Here is a 22,261-nt window from a genome sequence, read left to right as displayed (position 1 = left end):
ATATTAATGATTAATAGATTACTAAATTAGTTGACGATTATTTCAATAATCAATTAATCACGATTGTTTCAGCCATACCTGAGTAGACCTAAATCTAATCTGGAATCAGAAGAGGGGTTAGAGGTCATCCCCTATGACAGAAAGACACCCAGTCTTATATTTGGGGGTCAGATATGAGCATCAGGAGCTTGTTAGAGAAACCAATCCTTTTTTTAATACCTCCTTGTATTTTAATCCAGCTTATCTACAGTTATTAGAGAGTTCTGCTGCTGGGGTAGAAACTATGAGGCTCTTAGTGAAAAAATAAAAAGCCTTTTTTCTCCTTTCACAAAGATTAATTTATGGGGCTTTTTAATGGCCAAATTTTTAAAAGCTAAGCTGTCTGACTGGAGTCACAACCTAAACCTTCATTTAACCCAATCCGTTTCCATTTTTTCTTTCCACATACAGTAGATGCTCTAAGCGTTTAGGGGATTTTGTCTTTAACAACCCACCTTTACTGCGGTAAGGTGGGTGCATCTATAAAGTCTAGTCACAAATGAAAACCACTTTGTTCTAGAGGGGAAATACTGGGAATCATGCATCAGTTTCTCTTTTCTTGAATCAAAAGAAAGGATATGCTGAACTTTGTGTTCACTACATGACAGAATGTGAAAAAGTGAAAGAGGTACAAATGCAAAAACACCCATGTTGGATTGTGAATTTAAATAAATAGGAAGTAATAACAGTACTGGTAGTAATAATCTGCTATATATATATTTTTATTTTAACCAATAAAATATCAAATCTTAATATTTGTCACAATTTCCTAAAATCTTTTGATTTTTTTGTCCAGCCAGTGCTATATTGGAGACTGAGACTCTTTTTTTATCAAATAAGGAAGTCAAAAGTGGCCTCCCCCATCAGGAGAAATTTAAACTCAGAATGACGCCATGTAAAACGTCCGATCCAACAATCTCCTTTAGAGTTTGGTTTGTTTCTGCGATGAGAAGGATGAAGAGCTTTAGGATGCAAAATGACGCAACTCCAGGTTACCATCGGTGGAAGGATCCGGCTGCTTCCATGTTACTTGGATCCATTGGGGTCTGTGCCTCAGAGGACAGAGTCTGAGAAGGTTTCTGTGACAAGCCGTCGGGAGGCTTTTGGTCCGACGATTTTGGGCGTTTGTGTTCCGTCCGTCTGCTGGGATGTAGCGTTCTACCACAGAGTAACAGTGAGACGGATGGTGTGAGAGATGGACCCGGTTTCAGAGCGGATCTCTGGATGTCACAGAACCAAACAAAAACAGGTGACCTTTATTTACACCAGCACGGCCATCATGACCGCGGGCTGCTCTGGACAGAGTTTAATGAGTCTGACTGGCCTTCCTCCTCCTCCTCCTCCTCCTCCTCTGGGGCTGGATGCTTGGGGCCATTGTGCCTTTCTGATCGGCCTGAGGCTGCAGCGTCTCTGCCCACAGCTGGGCTTCCAGTCCCAGGCTTTGGAGGGTCTCTGGAGGTCTGATGTCTGTTTGATGGGGACAGGCTACGGCCTGTCCCCTTTTCCTGAGAACCGCCCTCGTTTCTGTCGTCAGCTCTCTGCCCCCCCACCGAGGACTTTCTAGTCATCGTCTTTTGTCCTTCATCCCACTCTGCTTCGTCATCCGAATCGATGAGTTTCTCCTCTTCCTCGTCATCCGAGTCGATGCGGTTGAGTCTTTTACGGATCGGGCGATCATCTCCTGATGAGGACTGTGAATCGTCCGAGTCGGACTCTGACTGTCCCTCGTCCTCCTCGTCAGTCGACGGCCTCCGCTTCTTGAGCATGAGAGCGAGCCGTTTGCGCCGCTGCTGCGACAGCATCTCTCTCCTCTTGCCCCTGCCCATCCTCTCCGGATCCTCTTCATCTCTGTCCGTCCTGGCAGATGCCCTCCTTCCGTCGTCGTCATTGTTGCCCCCCTTCCTCAGTTGCCTCCTCTTTAGCCTCCTCCTTCCTGCTTCCCGCTCTTCATCCTCAAATCTTTTCCGCTTCTCTTTAGTCCTGCTGCTCCAAAGCTCCTCCTCCACTCCTCTCCTTCTCCTCCTGTCCACTCTCCTCTGACCATCTTCTTCCTCATCATCATAATCATCCTCCTCCTCAGAGTATTTTGAGGAACCTGACACTAAAGAGAAAATATAGATATGAAAGGCCTGGGAATGTTTTATTTAATAATCATTAATAAAACAGAGATCACACCACAGCTTGTTTCTTCTAGAGCATTAAGAAGATGAGCTAACCGTCACTGTAGTCGCTTGAGAAACGCTCCTTGGGCGGTCTGCCTCGCCGTTTCACCTGCTCCCTTTTGGTGGAGGTCCTTGAGTTGTCCGATGACTCCGATGTTTCCCGGTAGTTGACCTGCTGCCGCTGGCCCCGCCTCAGGCCCCTCCTCTTGTTGTCTGCGTCACTGTCCGTCATGTCGCTAAACCGATCAGAATCTGCAGCGCAGAAACAGAAGCATAAGAGGCCAGTTTAGGACGGCAAAGGTTACAGGATTCATTTCATTTTACTGGATAATTTCCACAAAAACGAAGGATGAATAAAAGTTTTAAAAGCTTAAAAAGATATTTTCAAAGCTGCCATTTTATCCTCAAATTAAATTAAGATGTATTTAACAGCGGCTAAATCTAAAAATGTTTGAATAATCCGATTATTTGAATACACCTATTTAATGGGGGAAAAATTCCATTCATAAAACAACTTTAGGAACGTTCTTTTCCATCTCTGATGTCATTTACAGAGATGGAAAAGGTATTGAGCAGTTTTATTTTTTTTTTAATAACTTCCTTATTTAACCTCTTAAAGCTACAGTGTGTAATAATTACAGGGATATACAGTCAGAAATGTAATATATTATACATAACTATGTTATTTATCATCATCTACGAGCTCAGCCTCTTAACCTTAATATCTGCGTTGCCTTAGAATTCGTTATTTATAATTACATAGGAGCGGGTCTCGCAGCCATGGAGGCAGACATCTTTGCGCTACGGCAGCACAGAGCCAACAAACTAGCGATTGCGAGATCGCCCATTATGTTCGAAAGTAACTACGGCAAGTTGAGAGAGATGAACTGAGACGGTACTGAACAATAGATGGCAGTATTATGCCTGAGAATACTATCTGTAAAATTATCTATGTAAACAAACCTCATCACTTGAGAAGGTAGGTGATGCGGACGTTGTGGAAGACATTTTGTCCCGTAACGCTCGCTGTACTGTTGGGGGGGGAGAAGCGGTGGGGGGGGAGATGTTCATGTTGCTGCGGTCTGCAGTCTGGACGTTAGATGTCGCTAAAAATTACACACTGTAGCTTTAACATCCACCTCATTTCTGGGAAATTCACCTATTTTGCATACCCAAATGGAAAAGCAAATAACTGAGGAACTGTAAGCCAAAATGAAACGTGTGATACGTTATTTGAAAGCTAACACCTTCTAGTTTCTGAATATATACATGAAAATTGGGTGAGTAAAACACCCAAGCTCCATCAGTTCAAACATTACTTAAAGTTGTTTTTTTTATTGAAAATAAGTATTTTTTTAAACAGCAGTAATAAAAAACATGCTTCCTTGTTGTGGCTTCTTTGTCATGCTACATTTTGATATGCTGCTACAATTGTGATTTGGTGCTCACCATGTCCATAAAATGAACTAGGTGGAGAATCTAAGCTTTCCAATGATGTCTAACATGTCTATATTGGTAAACATTTTACCAGTGTAATTTTCATGCATTCTGTGTTATTTGTAAACGCTTTAAAACATTTAAAGGTTTTCTCAAACGGTTTTGAGAGGTTAATGTTTTAACATACGATGAGCCAAAGGCCGTTGGATGAAGAGAGAACCAGGCTGCTGCCAAAGAGCTGCATCTTATGGTCACCCAGTCCACAAAAAACCTTCAAACCCTTTATCTATTTTTATTAGAAATAGTCTACTCTTAAGGCAAGGCACCTAAAACCATACATCTGGATGTTCCTACAACAAACGTTTAACTTTGGTTTAGAAACAAAAAGGGTTCTCAACAAATGAGCAACGAATAGGAGTGAAAGCACATATTCACCCTTGTTGGTAGAGGATCTGTGATGCTTTGGATCAGTTTTCCAACCAACCTGGGAACCATGTTGGCATCATAGAGTCAAGATTTTTCATGGATCAGTCATTTCTAGATCTATACCACTGGACTGAATGATCCAGCAGATTCAATCAGTACATTGGAGACTGTAAAATTGACACCTAAGATGGCAGACGGACAAAAATAAACGGTTTTGTTTTTTTTAAAGAGTAACTTGTGATGCTGAGTTCAAACCAAGGGCATCTAACGTCCATCTTGGATGTTTGTGCTCATTGAAGTCAGACACACATCGGCGTGTGCAGACGCTCCTGACTCGCTTTGCAATTGACTGAGTGGCTTTGCTGTGATGAGTCACAAAGGCTACGTTCCCACTGCAGGCCTTGAGGCTCAATTGTTTTTTTTTTTTTAAATCAGTTTTTTTTTGCGTTGCCATTCACATTTCCAAATATATATGCGACTTGTATGTGAACTCCTGTGTTAACTGCAGTCATACAATGCAAGTGTTCCCCATGTGCAGTAGAGGACGCAGTGACGTCACAGGCCAGCATGCTCTGTGTTTATGGAAGTCAACATGGATGGTAGTGCCAGAGCGCATCTAGCGATCTTTCCCAACCATAAAAAGACAATCTTTTCAAGATGGTTAAACATAAATACTGCTCTCTGCATCATCATCCGCCATGGTTGTTGTTTTTCTTGCAGCTTTTTCATAGCAAGACCCAGAATAGTGACCTTGGACGGGTATTGATGGCGTTCAGGTCGGATGAATGCGACCTGGCCGTTCAGACACAGGTCACACTTGAAAAGATCAGATTCGTATCGGATTCCGGACCACATAGCCAAGCAGCCACTGGAAAAAAAATCGGATCTGACAGCCATGAAAAGATTAGATTCAGGTCACATATGGGCCAAAAAAAAAATTGGATTTGGGTCACTTCATGCTGCGGTCTGAACGTAGCCAAAAAGGTTATTTTCTAAAAACATACATACACATATAAATGTATTTGCAATCAAGTTTGGATATTTTATGTCGGTATTTATAAACTGTTTCATCACAGTTCAGAAACTAAATATTTTAGTGGAGTGATCAGAGCACTCTCACTTTTCTTAGTATGTGAAAAAACACTTGATATTGTTTTTTTTATATGTAAACCTAGTGGAGACTAACACCTTTAATTAAATATATATTATTGTTTATTTTTCCTTGTTTTATGCTGACAGAGCAGCAGGAGCTGAGATCATAGCTTTGAGTCGTGGCCCATCTTCCTGCCACCTCCCAGATTAGCTTCCCCGATTGCTCGGTGAGATACATCGGGATTCTGACTTGTTGGACCCGCTTGATGCGCCTCAGTAGCCGATTCTCAAGTACCAAGAACGCAAGTATGGACTGGTGTTCTCGCCAAGTCTGTTCTTGACTAGAACACGGGAAGTGTCTACTTCCTGGGGAGAACAAGAGCATGCAGAACAAATCTGTGTGAATTGTAACACAAACCACTCGTTTACTCTTAAAATCACTGCATGCTCAGCTGGTCTAGACCCTCGTTTCACCTTTTATTATAAATAGTCTCTACCAAACAAATTATTCCATATTTTTAATTTACTAGGGTAATAAATATCAAAATGTACTGAATAGGCTGTATACAAAACCTTATTAAAATGTTAAACTATATATATATTATTTTATTACAGGAAATATTTAATAAATAAAACACAAGTAATCAGAAAAACACCATTGGAATCAGTGGTACCGTGAGAGGGCTGCTGCAGATGGGCTAACGTTAGATGTCAACCGGTGTCCACGGTCCTCTCAACATCACTATTTTTCTTTAAATTATGCACTAAATCAATAAATTATATATAAAGTATAATAATCTCACTTTAAATGATCTTAAAATGCACTTTTATAGAACAACGGCAACAGAAAAGGGAACTTTTAACTTAATCCAGAGATTATTTCTGTTCTCTGTCAGTTGGAACAGTGCTGGAGCTGAGGCTGATGGCGGTTCACATGAGAACGCACAATGCTTGGAGGCTCAAAGCACCCGATATGTTTAAGACCCCTCGTCACCCCTTGATTATATAAATGCGTTCAGTGTGAACAAAGCATCAATGTAGCGATACAGCAACCACCCTATACGGGGTTTATAGAGGAATGAGTAACTGATTGAATGCTTTTTAATGCTTTTAGAAATTATTTAAATGCCAACAAGGACCTGCTTTCGGTTGATCGTAAAGCCATATGTTTAGAAAAGAAGCTCTAGACGGAGAAAAAGCTAGAGAATGGGAAAATGCTAATTTCAACAAAAGTGGCTGGAAAATGAGGAATTAGGGACATGGCTGCAGCCTGTCGACGGTAAAGACGACGAAGTGTCCTCTCACCAATATCTATATCGCTCTCCTCCTCCTCCTCTTCACTGGACCGTCTCCGCCGCCGCTTTCTGCCCCGTCTCTGGGTTCTCCTGGGTTTGTGTTTAGGTGCCCCTCTCAAACCCCGTTTAGGACGTGTTCCTCTGTCCAAGCTCCCGCCATCGCTGCCTGCTTCCTCCTCATCCTCCTCGCCATCATCAGCACCTGAAGCAACAAATTCTTCTTCCTCCGAGCTGCAAGAGATAAATGCGGAGAGCGAATGAGACGGATGGTAGAGAGGGAGAGAGAACACAGCTGTGAGTAGGAAACTTTGAGTGGGACCTGTTACTGAGCATAAACTCCTCTTCGCTCTCTACTGCCGTGCTGTCGCTCTCCAGGTCATTCAGTTTTCGTTTCTTCTTATTCCTGGCAGCCCGGGTCAGGGTTCTGATGGGCCGCTGGTTCTCCTTGACGACCCCTGATAAAACGGAGGGCTGTTCTTTGCCCGTTTCTGCCCCTGGAATGCAGTAAGAGTAAAAACGTTTGCATGCGTTTACAGCGGTAGAGCGTTTTAACATTTTGTGAACTACAAACTTTAATGTGTTTAATTAGGATTTTGTATGACAGACCTGCTATGTGTTAACATACAGCCTATTCATTCTGTTAACCTAACACACTTAACAGCATGATTAATTAGCCTCGGTAAAAATATCTGTTTGCCTAAATGTTATTATCAAAAAATTTTCAAAGTTGGTTAACAAAGAGCCTCATAAAGCCGGTGAATCAGACATATCAGGTTTGCAGTAAAGATGGGCGATCAGCCTCTTGTGACCACCTCCCAATCAGGAATCGTAAATTCGGGAGAAAATCAGACATCTTTGCAATCCAGTCGGCCCACTTAATGTGTTAATGAGCAAATCCTGCTGTTGAAGCAGAGCTATGAGCAGATTTACTAGAACCTCGAGCACTGAGCATGAGCAAACAAGGGAGTTATTCCTTTTCTTCTTCCAGATTGACAAGTCTTACCAGCGCCATCTCCCGGCGCTCAGTCCGACGTGTGGTTTTTGGACATGCAGTGTGAGCAGTTAGATCGCATCAGAGCATCGGGCCGTACAGTGTAAGAACATACATCATGAGCTGTGAACTTTTAAACTCCACTGTTTCGTCGTAGTTTGAGCATTAGCTGAGTACGATGGAAAACATTGTACAGTGTTTTCCCGGCTTAAGCGGCTCGTGGAAACTAGAGGAGATGCAATGATCCACAGCAGGGGTGGGATTTGCTTTTGACGGGACAACTATAAGTGAGCACTAGAAAAGTCAGGCAGGAGAAACTTTAGGGGACAGATCAACGTTCGTAGAAGGTGCTCTGATCAGATGAGACCAACATTAAACTTTCTGCCTTCATGAAGAAAGTCGCATGAGAGATTCATCTCCTTCATGGTGTTAAACACCATCGCCGTGGTGGAACATGGTGGCTGCAGTATTCTGAATGGGGAAGATTAGCTAATGAGCGATGATGGGAACATGGATGGAGCCAAACACAGGACAAAACGTTGCAAGGAAACCTGAGAGGCTGCAAATAACTTTGCTGTAGCGTCCATGGTCCAGCAGGGCCACCACTCTAAACAAGCAGCCGGATCCACAGTGACTGTTTGGATAAAAGACTTTCCTGTTTCAGACTGTTGCTTCTTCGCTGAGTACGTACCGCTACAGAGGTCCCTGATGTCCTCTTCTATAGCCTCGTCGATGGCATCATCAAAGTCATCAAACCTGAAACAGAACATAAGGTTCTCTATGAACCTTTTCTGCAGCTTAAATCGAGGCGGTCTGAGAGTTCAGCGACACACCCACCTGTAGCTGATGTGTTTTCTGGTTCTGGTTGATCTCCTCCCCAGATTTTTGGTCTTTTTAGGATCTTTTTTCTTGGCAGATTTCTCCTCCTCCCCCTCCTCCCCATCTCCCTCCTGAGAAAGACAAATGCTGTAAACAAACTTCCTAAAAAACAAACATGGCTTGGTTTACACCTGTTGGTTAACTTAAGATCACAGTTTCACCATCCGTAAAGAGCTTACTACAGCAAACGAAACCCTCATGAAACCACAACATGAGCAAAAAAATACAGAGAAAGCCTGAAAGCCTAGGACTAACTCAACTTTTCAAAGAGGGAATAGTAAAACGGGACTTACAGGAATGATGTTCTCCACACTGATCCCCACATACACCAGCCGTTCCCTCCTGGGAGGAGAACAAACAAAGCAGGTGTTTTTATTTTATTTAACTCAAACCAGGTGAATTATTGCAATATTCAAATAAAGAAAACCAATCATATCCTTGGTGTGAGCTCACCTCCTCTCTGCCCGTTCTTTTTTCTTCAGTGCGCTGTCCAGGTTCTGAAGCTGCTCCTCTAGTTTCTCACACAGCATCTTCTACAAGATGAAAATCAGAAACCGATCGCCATCAGTTGTATGAAGTGGATGTTAATTCATCTGATTTGTGCCTCGAACTGATGAGCTATTAAATGTAGGGCTGGACCTGTTGGTCCGTTCATGCATTGAGGCGTTATCATATCCACAGCCAGGGTTTCAAACGGCGTGCTGAAGTTGTATTGGGTCAACTGCGTGAGGGTTTTTTATACAAATTCATAAAGTGATTTATTAGAGGGGAATACACAATGACGATAAATTCCAAACATGGTAAGAAAGAGAGCTATTAAAATTATGCAAAAAAAAATTTCCAGGAAGTTCTATGATATTTGAAAAGATCAACAAGAGCGTAAAAAGTCTTTACAAATATTGCCCTCATTCATTTTCTATTTCTAATCATTAATTTGAGTTTAGATTAATTCCTCAACACAAAACTTCAATGGCATTTATGAAACGAAGCGTAGAATGCTTTTAACCAATTCAAATAATAATCTGAACGATATTTTATTGTTTAACAATGAGAATCAAACTGGGTTCTGTTAATCGATGTTCTCTAAAAAAGCTAAACTTAAACCGAACCGTTAACACAGATTTAATTCTTTCACAGGCTCAAAACTATCCATACAGGCTCAAATATATAAACATGACAGAGGACAGCGTTCCCTTATGTTGAGGGAAAGCTTTGGAGAATAAAAACTCTGATTCCAGGATATTTAACGAAATAAAAAAGAATAAAATAAGTTATTTAGACTGACAACTACTTTGCAAAGTTCCAGAAAAAGACCCAAACTGCCTCCTTTAATTGTGAACAAAAAAAAATAAAAAAATAGAGATATTTTGGTCACAATGAAAATAAGTATGCTTGATGATTCCAAACCTAAGAACACTGCCCACTGTCAAGCATGGTGGCGGCAGCATCATGCATTATCCACATTAAAAATGGTAGATGAAATAATGCAGTTTTTTTCTGATAATTTAAATTAAAGCTTAGTGTTTTTCTTCCTGCTGTCTCCATGTGCATTGATGGGCTCTTTCTGGGTACTCCAACTTCCTCCCACAGTACAAAAGCATAAAGCGGTTTGATTAATTGGTCTCTAAATTGCCCTTAGGTACACGTGCGTAAAGTTTAATGCATGGTTGTTTGCCCCGTCCGGTTCAGTGTTGCCATGTGATAGGCCAACGCCTAGAGGGGGTAACACAATGGCAGCTGGAGACAGGCACCAGCCACACAGCACAAGTAAGCAGGTATAAACAGTAGAACCAGAAGCTTTCCTATGAATCATCCAAAGCCTTAAATCAGTATATTTATCTTTTCTCTGATTATGATCATCTGACAAAAACTGTAAATGTCTAAAATGTTTATCATTCTTTGACTTACATGTTGGCAGGGTGGACAGAACCATTCCCCATCCGGGATCAGCATGAGCGGCGGCCGCAGGCAGGCAGTATGGTATCCTCTATCACACAAGTCACAAAGCAGGATCTGGGGGAAAAAAAAAAAAAAAAAAAAAAACACACCACAAATATATAGTATATAGAGTAAATATACTAAAATAAAACATAATGATGTGGAAAAAATAAAAACATCCTGAAGTTTATGACTCAAATACAAATCAAAGTGAAGGAATTTTTTATTTATTTGAAACAAGGTTTTGATAACTTCAGACTGATAATATTCCTGTTTTTGCTCATTTGTGTAACATTACAGATGTTGGAAGTACTCATTTGTAAAAACTAGTGCTGTCAAAATTATCGCGTTAACGCGAGGCCATTTTAATGGCGATAATTTTTTTAACGTGAGGTTAACGCTATGTGGTTTTATGGTACAATTTTCCAAGTACATCCCGCTGCAGCCTGCGGGAAGGCGGGGCTATTTTCCCCCAGTCTATGCATTTTCCATAGGCTTCGAGAGCGGAGCTCCTCAAGGAAAAAAGACGCTCATACACTGGTTGACGCTAGTGCCTTTTCTTTAAGCCCCACCACCAACAAACAAGTTGAGTGTCTGGTGCCTTGTAGCAACCTGAAATACGCTGAGAAAACAGATTACTGAGGTGAAATGGAATCTGCTACGGCACTCTTGCTGTCTGTGTACGCCACAGGTCGGTATCGTGTGTGTGTGTGTGTGTGGGTGGGTGTGTGTGTGTTCTCATTTTTGTTAAGAGGCTGAAAAGTAACTTTCTAGAGCATAGACTACCTCCATCTAGTGATGTCGGTCTATTGATTTTGATGTATTGATGGAAAATTGTTCATTATTACCTTGGTTAATTGACATCTAATGTTAACTCTACTACATTTTACAGCAGTAGGGTAAAATGATTGTCTTTGTTCAAAGACTGTATTAACTGTAAAGACTGTCTTTTACATCAGCCTGTTTTCAGGGCCTTTTTTTTGGCTACATATTTGTTATTTTTGGCTACATGCCTCCCGTTCTTCCTGCCATATATTTCTATGGCATAAATCAGTGTCTGTGACCTGTTTTCATTTAAAAAAAAGAACATTGGCACAAACCTAGCCTGTATGTATTTTTTGTATGTCATCGAGAGTATTTAAATGATTTTCAATCAGAAAAAAAATGTGTGATTAAAATGCGATTAATCGCGAGTTAACTTAGGCATTGATGCGATTAATCGCGATTAAAAAAATTTAAATCGATTGACAGCACTAGTAAAAACATATAATAACATCTTGGGTTTATTCATTCAAAAGTGAAAATAAACAACAAAATGTTGGGTGTTTTTTTTAAAGCATTTAAGCTGAAGGCTTTATATTCAGATTCTAATGGGTTCACTGCTATCAGCTGCTAACCTCGGGGCAGCTGTGGCCCAGACTGAGGAGGAAAACCAATTTATTTATGCCTGCTGTTGGTTTTAACTCTGGACCCTGAGCTTGACTCCTCCTTTGCAAAGCCTGAATAATTAGTTAATGAAAAGAGAACAAATCAGAATAGTAAAGTCCTAATAAATCTGAGTATTTATCAAACTGCCACCAAACTTTAGCAGCTCTGAAGTAAAGAAATCTTGTTTTGCAGTGACAAAAGAATTTCTTGTTAAAAATATGGAAGTTTGTACCAGTTCAGGGTGATTAGGCAGGCCGCAGTGAAAGCAGGCATCCTCAGCGGGAAACTCCTCGGATTTAGAGAATTCCTCCTCTGAGGCACTTTCTCCTTTCTCCTCCTCTCCTCGTTTCTTCCCCCTGTCACCAACCTCCCCGTCCTCACTTTGTTTGTGTCTCTTAGGGCGAACGTTGGTCCATCGGGGTCGGCCATGCCTTCGTTTACCCTGAGAAGACGTAACAGAAGAATGTCAAGCTTTGAAGGAAAACAAAGAAACGATTCGACAATCACATTTTTAAAAAAAACAAGTTTTCATATATAACAGCAGGTTTAGGATGGGCTACCTTTCGCTTGTTAAATTTTCCAGCAGGTTCTTGTTTTTGGTTCTTTGAAGAAGGAGGGTCTTCATCCTCCTCCTCATCTTCATCCTCGTCCACCTCCTCTTCCTCAGTTGTTCTGACAGGTGGTGTCTGTTTTTTTTGCTGTTTCTTTCTCTGGCTCTCTGCCACCTTCGAGCTTGGCCTGCAGTTTGGCAAAGCAGATGATCTTCAAGAAAAAAGGTGCAGATGTGAGGAATATTTATTGACAATTACCCGTAGCAGATTTGGATTTGGCATTGGTCATATACCTGCAGATCCTTGCAGATCTCCTTAGCATCCTCTCTTCCTTCTGCACCTCCTGTTCCCTGGTTTTTATCTCCTCCTTTCCTTCTTTCCTCCGTAACTTGTTTCTCCGGTGGGGTGGGATCTTGATCTTTAGCCTGATTCCTTCTTTCTGGAGTTCAGAGGAGGCTTCCTCCAGAGGAACCCCCTTTTTCTGTTCTGATACAAATCCAATCTTCTTCAGCTTAACCACGCTGACCAGCCCCCCATTGACCCCTTGTCCCTGTCTGTCCTTTTTATTCAGATTGTCTGTTTTTTGAGTTGAGATGATGCCACTTGAGTCAGAGTCTGCTTTCCCTGATGTTCCTGAGTTCATTCCAGGTTCCTCTCTAGCTGCACATTGTGTGTCTTTTCCGCTCTCCTCTGCATCGCCCTCCTCCTGTTCACTGCTTTTATGATCAGTGGTCTTGCCCTTGTCAGTCTTTTCTGTTTTGGTGCTCTGGTCTTCCCCACCACTGGTTTCCAGTGTGTTCAGAGGGGAGAAACCAAGAGAATCCTCTTTTCCCCCTAAAACGTGGGGTTTCAAGGATTTGAAGGGTGAAATTGCACAAGGAGGGAGAGTTGAGGCGGCTGGTGCTGTCTCCTGATCAGGCTGAGCTTTTCTAACCAGCACCGACTGCCTGCTCACTTCCTTACCTTCATTTGCAGCCTTCGAGCTACAGAGTTCCGACTTTGGCCCGTTTTCCTCCAGGTGCTCAGCACCAGAAGGTCTGTGAAGTTCAGACGGGCTGCGGATGACTCCAACATGACCGACAACTCCGACCTGGCCAATGACCCCATTATGACTGCCTTTGGTTGGCAGATGAGAAGCTCTACCATTGGTCATTTCCTGCCTTGATGTAATGACAACCGGCTGCTGCTGAGAAGATCCTGGATCTCCTTGTGCTGCTAAAGAGTTCAGCGACTTCCCCTCTCTTCCCCGAGAGTCTTTACTGTTGATCACTGAGGGATTGCAGACGATGATACTGCTGCTGTTAGTGTTGTTAAGGTGGTTGGTGTGGAAGCAGCCAGCGAGCTTAAGATCCCTCTTCTTCAGAGGTATCTTGGCCTGCTGGTTGCACCTGACAGCGGCCCTCTCTGCCTCGTCTTCCTTGTTCATCTTTATTAAACTCACGCTGGGTGACATGAGTACAGACACGGCGTTCTTGGGTCCGTCAGTACCTCGGTGTTCCGACTTAACAGCGGTGATCGTGCTCACGCGGTTATCAAAAGCATCCAGTTTACGATTCATCTCCCCCTCCGTCTTGATTTCAGGGTTTTCCTTCTTTATCTCCTCCTCTTTTATTACTGCAAAACAAAAAAAATTGAAGGATTATCCACAAACATCAAGCAAAGAGCAGATACAGGGCTTTGTTGATTTATTTATTTTTTATTTTTTTTTCACCTTAAACTTGTCTAGAATTGAATAGTTATTAAGGCTGGACAATATGTAAAAATGTTCCAATTGATATTCGTCAGTCCTACAAATGCTGATGGACGATATATTCGTGCAGCTGACTTTGTGAACAAACACAAGCAGTCCTTCAGAGCGCGTCTCCTGCACCCCTGGTAAAATTGTTAAGCACCTGCTAAAACCCAATAAGGTAAACATGCTTGCTTTCTAGTCTAAAATGTAGAATTCTCATCCAGTGAGAAGAGTTGTCTCTTTTCCATTTGTTCTGACTAGGTTATAAGACATTAGAGTTTTTTGATCATTATTTATTTGCTAATCTGAATGCGCAAAATCAAACAGACTGAAAACTGGCACAGAGATTTATTTTTATGGAAAGCGCACAGCTTCATTGTTTAGTTGTTTAATTTTGTATTTGTTGAGGTAAAATCAAACCCATAACAGCGGCCTATAAGAAAATAAAAATAAATAAACTCTTAGTCTGGTTCTGGTTAGGCTATTTAAAAGAAAAACAAACAAACAGTCTCTGATTTGGATCAGTTATTACTTTCTCGAGTTGAAGTAGATGAATCACTGCTGCACGGTGGCACTGGGGAAAAAAAAGCAGCAGCTAGGAGCTTTGTTTTTGTTACCCTGTAGGTCCAAAAAAGAAACAAAAAAGGTCTCTCTTAAAGGAACCATCGTTGAAGGATTGAGTCTATCGTCAATAGTCCATAGATTTGTCCATCTGAATGACCTTAACCTCTCAAAACCCACTGTGTTTTAAAATGTTTACAAATAACTCAGAATGCATGAAAATTACACTGGTAAAATGTTTACTAGTGTTGCACCGATACCGATACCAGTATCGGACCGGGCCCCGATACTGCCCTAAAATGGTGGTATCGGTATCGGCAAGTACCAACAAATAATGCACCGATACCATTTTGAGAGCCATAAGTTTATTCTACTATTGTCACCCATTCTAGGTAGGCAATAAAAAGTCCTATTGGATTCACTTTGTATTAGATTTTTCCTGCTTTACAAACGTAGGCAGCAGCTTGACAAAGCCATGATGGGAATTATTTTACATTATTATGGTATCGGTATCGGCCGATGCTGCACAGCCAGGTATTGGGTATCGGTATCGGGGCCAAAAAATGGCATCGGCGCAACACTAATGTTTACCAATATAGACATGTTAGACATCATTGGAAAGCTTAGATTCTCCACAATTCAACCACCAAATTCATTTTATGGACATAGCGAGCACCAAAGCACAATTATAGCAGCATCTCGAAATGTAGCATGACAAAGCAGCCACAACAAGCAAGCATGTCTTTGTTACTGCTGTTAAAAAAAGACGTATTAGAATAAAAAAAAAAAAGTCTTGTTGAGTCTTGTTTGAACTGATGCAGCTTGCGTGTTTTACTCACCCAATTTTCATGTATATATTCAGAAACTAGAAGGTGTTAGCTTTCAAATAACGTATCACACATGTAATTTAGGATTACAGTTCCTCAGTTATTCGCTTTTCCATTTGGGTATGCTAAAATAGCTGAATTTTCCAGAAATTAGGCGGATATTAAGAGGTTAATAGCTATATAACTACTGACTCATTAAAACAAAGATCTGCTGCACTATTGTCCTTTATTACTCACAAAATAAAAACAGGCCCTATCAACTGGCTCCAATGAACAAAAGTATCACAAAGATCAAAGAACCCATTAGACAGGTCCCTGATGAGGTTTCTGGGAATCAATAAAAGATAGTAAAAAACATTAAGATTGTAAAAAAAAAAAAAAAAAAAAAAACATGTCATGACTATCTATGAAAGCAGAATTTTTTGGTTATGGATCTACCTGCAGCCATGCACAGGGGAGGGACTGACAGATACGCAAACGGTGCAGCATTGATGCTGGCTTTTTTGGGATAGAGAAATCACTCTGTCCAGCAGCCGGCCCATCTAGAAAGACCAGCTGTTTGAGAATCCGTCCCTACCTCTCTGCTGACACCCCATCTTCCCCTTAAAGGGACCTGTCGGCAGGTCCACACGTGTTCATGTGCTTTCCAGGGCACGTGACTTTGTGTGATTTTGATTCTGATTGGATGGTGGCCTGTTTAGCTGAAATGTACTTATGGAAAATACCTTTAAAACGGTGCAAATGAATGGCCAATGACACCAAATTTGAATTTCTGCTGTGTTTGGCATAATCTAAATCACATCATCTCCACAGCAAAATATGGTGGTGAGGATTTTTTTAAGCTGATCAGGGTTCTCAAGATATATGAAGTCAAATTAAACTTTATGAAAAATGTTAGGGTGGTTTTCTTCAGCAGAGACATGGGAGCATTTTAGCTAAATACAGGGCAATCCAAGAAGAAACATTTTAAGCTAATAAATAGTCTCAACTTCAAGTGTGTATCCATTTCATAAATGTATACTTGAAGACTTTAGGGTATGTTTAGATCATCTTCATCCATATGGAATTAAGAAGGATGAATCAATGGAAATCTCACCTTGAAATGTAAAAAAAAAAAAAACATGTATGATTTTCCTTTAGTTGTGTGCTAATTTTTCTTGGCTTATCACATATAAAATAAATAGTGGTGGGCCGTTATTGGCGTTAACCACATCGAACATGACGTGCTGACTTGGATGAAGCTATAAAGCCGCCGGGTTAGCTTCAGAAAAATGTATTTTTAAGAAACTTCCCAATGGAAACCTCAACACGACTAAAGGTGTTTGCACCTTGTGCAATGTGGAATTAGTTTACTGCAGGAGTTCTTCCGGTCTCACGTACCACCTAAAAGCAAAGCATCCTTTAACAAATACTGAAAATACTGGCCGGGCCAAGCTTCTTCAAAGCCTGAGGAGCCCACTCTGCCCCTATCTGTTGTTAAGATTTCCATACCAGTTTAATATTTTTATTTAACCTGCATGAGAATCTCTTCTGAAGGTTTACCAGGTTATTTTGTGTTAAATAAGAGACTGTGGTAACTTTATTTTGAAGGGCTACGTTAAGCAGCTCAGCTAGTGGTCTTTATTTTGTTGCTACCAGTCGTTTTGAAATGCAGAGCTTAAGGCTGATTTATAATTTGAAAGCAGGTCGTCTGCGTAGGTGTCGCAGAGATGTCCCTGCCCCCTCCACAGACACTCTGCTGCACCTCTCCCAAATTCTAGGTGACCGCAGACAGTGCCGCGGACAGGAGGCCTCTGATTGGTCAAATCTACATCCACTCTACTCTATGGGTACTTCTTGTTTGGCATCTTACAAGCTTGTTTTGTTTGGATGACCGCCATTGTGGAAAACGACTCATGAAGATGGACCAGCTAGAATAGCAAGGTGTGCGAGAACGCTGGGACCCTTTTTTCACCTGGATCCCCGCTCTTATTTGCCCAAATGGATATACTCACGTTAGGAAGTAAAAGCCTGGAGGAAAACATTGAACATATTTTTCCGAGCATTTAGCCAATGAAGTATTTATTTGTCTTTATTTGCATTATGGATTGTTGAGTGCTGAATACTAAAACTGTATGTTAGTTTCTTGGATTGATGAGGTCTTTGGTCGAAGAGGACAAGAAAAAATAAAGGACAAGAATAAAATCCCTTTCCTCTTACCCCTCCTGCTTTCAGTCTGACCTTTAACCATAGTGAAGGGTAACACTCACCACCACTGGTATTTCCTTTAGTTAATATAAACTTTCTGAAAGGACAGCTAGTAATAAGCAATGATGAATAATAAACGCTTTAAACAAAAAGTTTGTTACCTTCTTTGATTGGATTCTTTTCCATTAAAATGTCAGCCTTCTTGTTGTCATTTTGTTCCACTGAAGGTATGGGGAGCTTGGCATTCTTGACTTCACCGTCTTCATTTGCTATGGACCAAAAACCAGAAAATATGAAACGGTACAAAATCGGGAAGTGATTTATGTCCCTTTAATAGAATAATCTTTGATCTATTCAAGCTATACCCCAACAAATGTTCTTGTTATTGATGATGAACTAAACCGAAAAAAAGAGGAGCAAAAATTTTAAACTGCTTTGTAACAATTTTAAGAAAATGTTAATTTTCAATTCATACCTGTATCCTTCTCTGCAGGACTGGTGCTTTGGGATCCAGCCTGATTCTGGTTCTGTTCCGGATCCTGACATTGATCAGATTCAATCTGTGCCTTAAGCAGTTCCAGGGCCTCTGCTAAGTCATTACGTGTCCGGACGATGCACTTCCATGTGGATCCATCCAGATCATCCTGCTCCTCTGTATAAAGCCGGATGTTCTGTTCCTGGTCCAGCTGGAGCCAGTACATCAAGCCCTGCTGGTCCCGGCCGATAGGCTGCATCCGCATCTTCTCGGGGTCCTCCTCGTTGACTGCCATCTTGAACTTCAGATTGTCATCAAACTGACACTCACACAGATACTAGAGGATTAAAGAAGGATGTGCTGCAGTGACTTGAGACTTTTCTGCATCATTAAAATTGTGTAAAAGCATCATACCTTCAGTATACATGACTTGCACTCCATTGACATCTCCTGGTAACCCTTCTGTTCCAACTCCCAGGCCCATGTGCTGTTCAGCTCCTGGCAAACCTACACAACAAGAGGAGTTGGTTTAGATTCTATTTATTTTCACTAGTTCAAATCAACATCTCTCAAACTATATGTAGGTTCAAATATGCTGTCTGATGACATCATAAAGGAAGTACATCCTCCTACCTTAGCCAGGTATTTTTCCCAGCGGTCAGTGGTTACAGACCTCCCCAGTTTTCTCAGCAGCTTCACATGAAGCTCCACCAAAGGCGTTGGAACTGAGAGCAAACACAACAAAAGAAATCCTTATGCCTAAAATACATAAGCTAATGCTAGTTACTGGGCCAAAGAAGGTTATGGTTTTAAAGCTGATAAGATTTTCTGTCATTCTCTATCTACAGTTTAACTTACACTACTGGCCAGCAGATCAACATAAAACTACTACCCTTGCTTAAAAAATAGATTATACTATTTAGAAATGCTGTCATAGCCTCACACCACCAACTGTGGTGGTGATCGGAGCATAATGCCCATATCTGCTGGTAAGGAAGCTTTTTTGCTACTAATAAAAAGTAGTCCCGTTCCATTTTTTAAATTATGCAGGGGAAGGAACTTCTGCAAGATCAATGACTCAGAGCTTGGCTTTCTCACCTTATCTTGATACCATTTGGTATAGTAAAGAGAAATTGATTGGAATGTCTAACAGCTGAAATCAAATTAGGAAATATACATCAGATTTTAATATAACAGATTTAATCTTTCTGTATTAAATATTGGGTCCATTTGTCTTTTAAAGTGACTAGAAATTATATTTAGTGTAAATTGGCTCTTGACAGATATATCAAGATGAATAGCCGAGAAATGCGATAATAAACTTTCTTACAATGGTACTCACTGATCTGCGATAAGGAGCATTTGTAAGTAAATGTAAACAATTCACAACGTAAATATTAGCAAAAATTACTGTAACTTAGACACGATAAGCTTGAACAACAGAGTAGACCATTTTTATATATCTACACATTCCTGGTGGCTCTTTATACTCCTTTCCATTGACCTCTAACCTCAAATCCATTTTAACCATCTTCAAATGAAAGTATTTGCCAGTTGCTATAGTCAATGAAAAGGCTACTGTTAGCAAAATATAAAGAAATTAATTTCGCTTATGTTGTCTTCATTTAAAAAAAGCAAGCTAAGCATTGCATATAAAGAAATTATGAAATTCACAATTTATTAATGAATGCAGCTAGCATTACATTTTAAACTGAGGGATTATAATATTAGGTTTAGTGAGAAACCTGCATCCTTCTTTGAAATCATGTTCCAAGATTGACAACTCCATTTTGAATATGTAACATCAATATATAAGAATGATGTTTATATCTTAGATAATAAAACACAACATATATAACAAATTCCTTAGTTATAAGTTGCTATTCGGGGTTCTCGCTGTACAAAAATGTCAAAATCAATATCAATACCCAGGGAAATATTTGTTGCCCAATTCCTTTTTTTTCGATACCGCGATACCGTCAGGGATAAAAAAAAATGGCAATGACTGAAATGTATAAAGAAAATGTATTTATTAACATGAGAAACTCAATTTCTAAAATCTTTTCAATTATTTCATCTAACCAAAATCACACGTTCTATTCATGAAACAAATGTGCAAATAAATATAACATAAATAATTCAAATATAATCCAGTTTGACTATATTTTAATGTTGTTTGAAGTATCATTGTGCATCAGTTTTAATGGACAAAATAACCTAGAAATTTAGAAACTCACAGCAGCAAAAAAATATGCAAACGACCGCCAAATTAGTATTGTATCCAGATGCAGTGTTTGAGTATAGATACTTTTCAGAGTATTTATTATTTGACAAACGTAGTTGCTATTATGTTACTCTTACTTAGTTATTCTATGCTTTAAAATGTCCAAACTGTTTACTTACAAAGCTAGGTTTAAAGTGATGGTATACTTATTCAAAAATGTTAAAGAATCATTGGTTTCCAGAATCATCACTGAAAAGGAAGGTACAAATGTCCTTATAACAGTTTCAAGACAAAATAATATACTGTGATATTTTGATATTATTATTATATCATAAAGTTTATTTAGGATTTCTTTCTTGTAATTTAAATAATTTTTTTAGACACATCTTTACTGTGTGAATTGTTTTATAACTGTAATTTTTTAAAGTACAACTATCAGGGCAGCATGCTATTATTATTACAGAGTTTGTCATACAGATTAACAAGGATTTCGTTTAGGATTACAGGGAAGGGAATTCATATTTGAAACTCATCTTTAGATTAATGGCATAACACATAGATATAGTATCCTTTCTTTGTCAAGAACAAAGGTTCAATGTCACAAAGGCAAAATCTTACAAACTAAAGTACCTTTTTAAAAAAAGAAATACGCGAATTAAAATGATCAAGTGCTTTTTGGGTGGTCTGCTATGAGGCTGTCACGGAACACTTAAAATGTCAGGAAATTCCAGTTTTCTCTAATGACACGCTAAACCGAAGACTAATTTCTCCGTTTTCTTACCTAATTTAATGACCAAAGCAATACTCCCAGCCTATACATACATGTATGCCTATAAACAATGGCTTATACATTAACTGCTATACTGCAAAATAGCTATAAATAGTTTTCTAATGCGTAATTTCACAAATATTCGACAGAATTATAGCTAGCTCGTTAGCCAATAGCTAATGCGCGTGCGCAGATTGAGAGGCACTTCACCCTCTTCCAGAAAATAACATCCAATGTTCCGAACGAACATGACTCTCTGGGGCTTGACAGCTACGATAAAAAAGCCAACCCTGGTAAAGAATTGCCCCACATCTAATAAAGAATGGTTACTAGAATGTTATTCGACCGTATGCGAGAGAAGGCCGGGGAAAAATTACACCTGACAAGGCTCCGGAGCTAACCGGTTGGCTGTGTGTGGTCACTCGGCGGAGCATCATGGCTCCTCGTCCAACTTTACTAGATCAATCTATGAGCTTTGACAACAGTCCACAGCTTCTCATTTACCACCGGGGGAAACATGGTGCCACATGTGCTCCCGTGTGTGAAACGAAACTTTGAAGCCTAAACTGTATGGTTCTTACAAACTCGGGGTAAAACTGTCAAGACTACCCACGAAAACTGGCTTTGACCAGGGCCATCATTGGTAAAATAACGGTCCAAGTGAAGGGCTTCATATCCGAGCGGGACGCTGTTCTATCGGGGTAACAGCTAACAGCATATTTTCCACAACAGTCATGTCCACCATAGTGGTGGTGGAGGTATCCCTGGTGGTGTTAGCCCCTTTCGCCCTCGGCTTCAAGTGTCGCAGCTTCCCACCACTTATTTCTGCCAACCGCCGCTGAGAGCTCACCTGCTGTCGTGTCGCGCAGATACTTCTCCATCAGCGGGAAAGTCATCTCGGGGAGGTCCAGCGCTGCTCCGTATCGTTCCAGAAACGAACATACCTCCGCGAAGCTCGGGCAAAGCGGCGGGCCGGAGCTTCTCACCACCGCCGGAGCAGCCATCTTTCCAGGCGGAGAGAGAGAAATGAGAGGGGAGGGATCGGAGCTCGGATGCGACTTGCGCGAATGAAATGAATGGAAGCAATGAGGGATCTCTACCGGTGTCAAGTTAGATACCGGAAAGCAGGAAACACAGGGTTTAAAACTTTCAAAATAAATGCAGCTAACTGACATCAAACAGTTGTTGATTAAAACGAATTGATTCAATCTCAGAAACTACATTAAACTACGGACTATTGGCCACAAA

General features: G+C 40.6%; 1 protein-coding gene across 1 annotated transcript; it reads right to left on the bottom strand.

Annotated features, from left to right (window-relative positions):
* Nucleotides 1-430: 430 nt before the first annotated feature.
* Nucleotides 431-22,101, bottom strand: rsf1a (remodeling and spacing factor 1a). Its single transcript, XM_038289930.1, has 17 exons — nucleotides 21,864-22,101; nucleotides 18,654-18,745; nucleotides 18,435-18,527; nucleotides 18,021-18,357; nucleotides 17,707-17,814; nucleotides 12,532-13,852; nucleotides 12,248-12,425; nucleotides 11,920-12,129; nucleotides 10,230-10,334; nucleotides 8,775-8,854; nucleotides 8,615-8,663; nucleotides 8,280-8,392; nucleotides 8,134-8,198; nucleotides 6,771-6,945; nucleotides 6,462-6,682; nucleotides 2,256-2,453; nucleotides 431-2,140 (listed from the first exon to the last, which is right to left on the bottom strand). Exons 1-17 carry the CDS (start codon nucleotides 22,015-22,017, stop codon nucleotides 1,317-1,319), a joined length of 4,323 nt encoding a protein of 1,440 aa, XP_038145858.1. The 5' UTR covers nucleotides 22,018-22,101; the 3' UTR covers nucleotides 431-1,316.
* Between the last annotated feature and the right edge of the window lie 160 nt (nucleotides 22,102-22,261).

This window comes from Cyprinodon tularosa, unplaced genomic scaffold (genome assembly GCF_016077235.1).
Source record: "Cyprinodon tularosa strain WSP-4 unplaced genomic scaffold, ASM1607723v1 ctg274, whole genome shotgun sequence".
Lineage (NCBI taxonomy): Eukaryota > Metazoa > Chordata > Actinopteri > Cyprinodontiformes > Cyprinodontidae > Cyprinodon > Cyprinodon tularosa.
Note: the sequence above shows the minus strand (reverse complement) of the source record. Positions and strands in the feature narration are given on the sequence as shown.

Coding starts and splice junctions, on each gene's coding strand:
- rsf1a (XM_038289930.1), bottom strand. CDS start 22,017: ATGGCTGCTCCGGCGGTGGTGAGAAGCTCCGGCCCGCCGCTTTGCCCG. Junction 17,815..18,020: donor TCCTGCAGAGAAGGATACAG/GTATGAATTGAA, acceptor TTTGGTCCATAG/CAAATGAAGACGGTGAAGTC. Junction 8,393..8,614: donor GTGTGGAGAACATCATTCCT/GTAAGTCCCGTT, acceptor TGTCTTTCTCAG/GAGGGAGATGGGGAGGAGGG.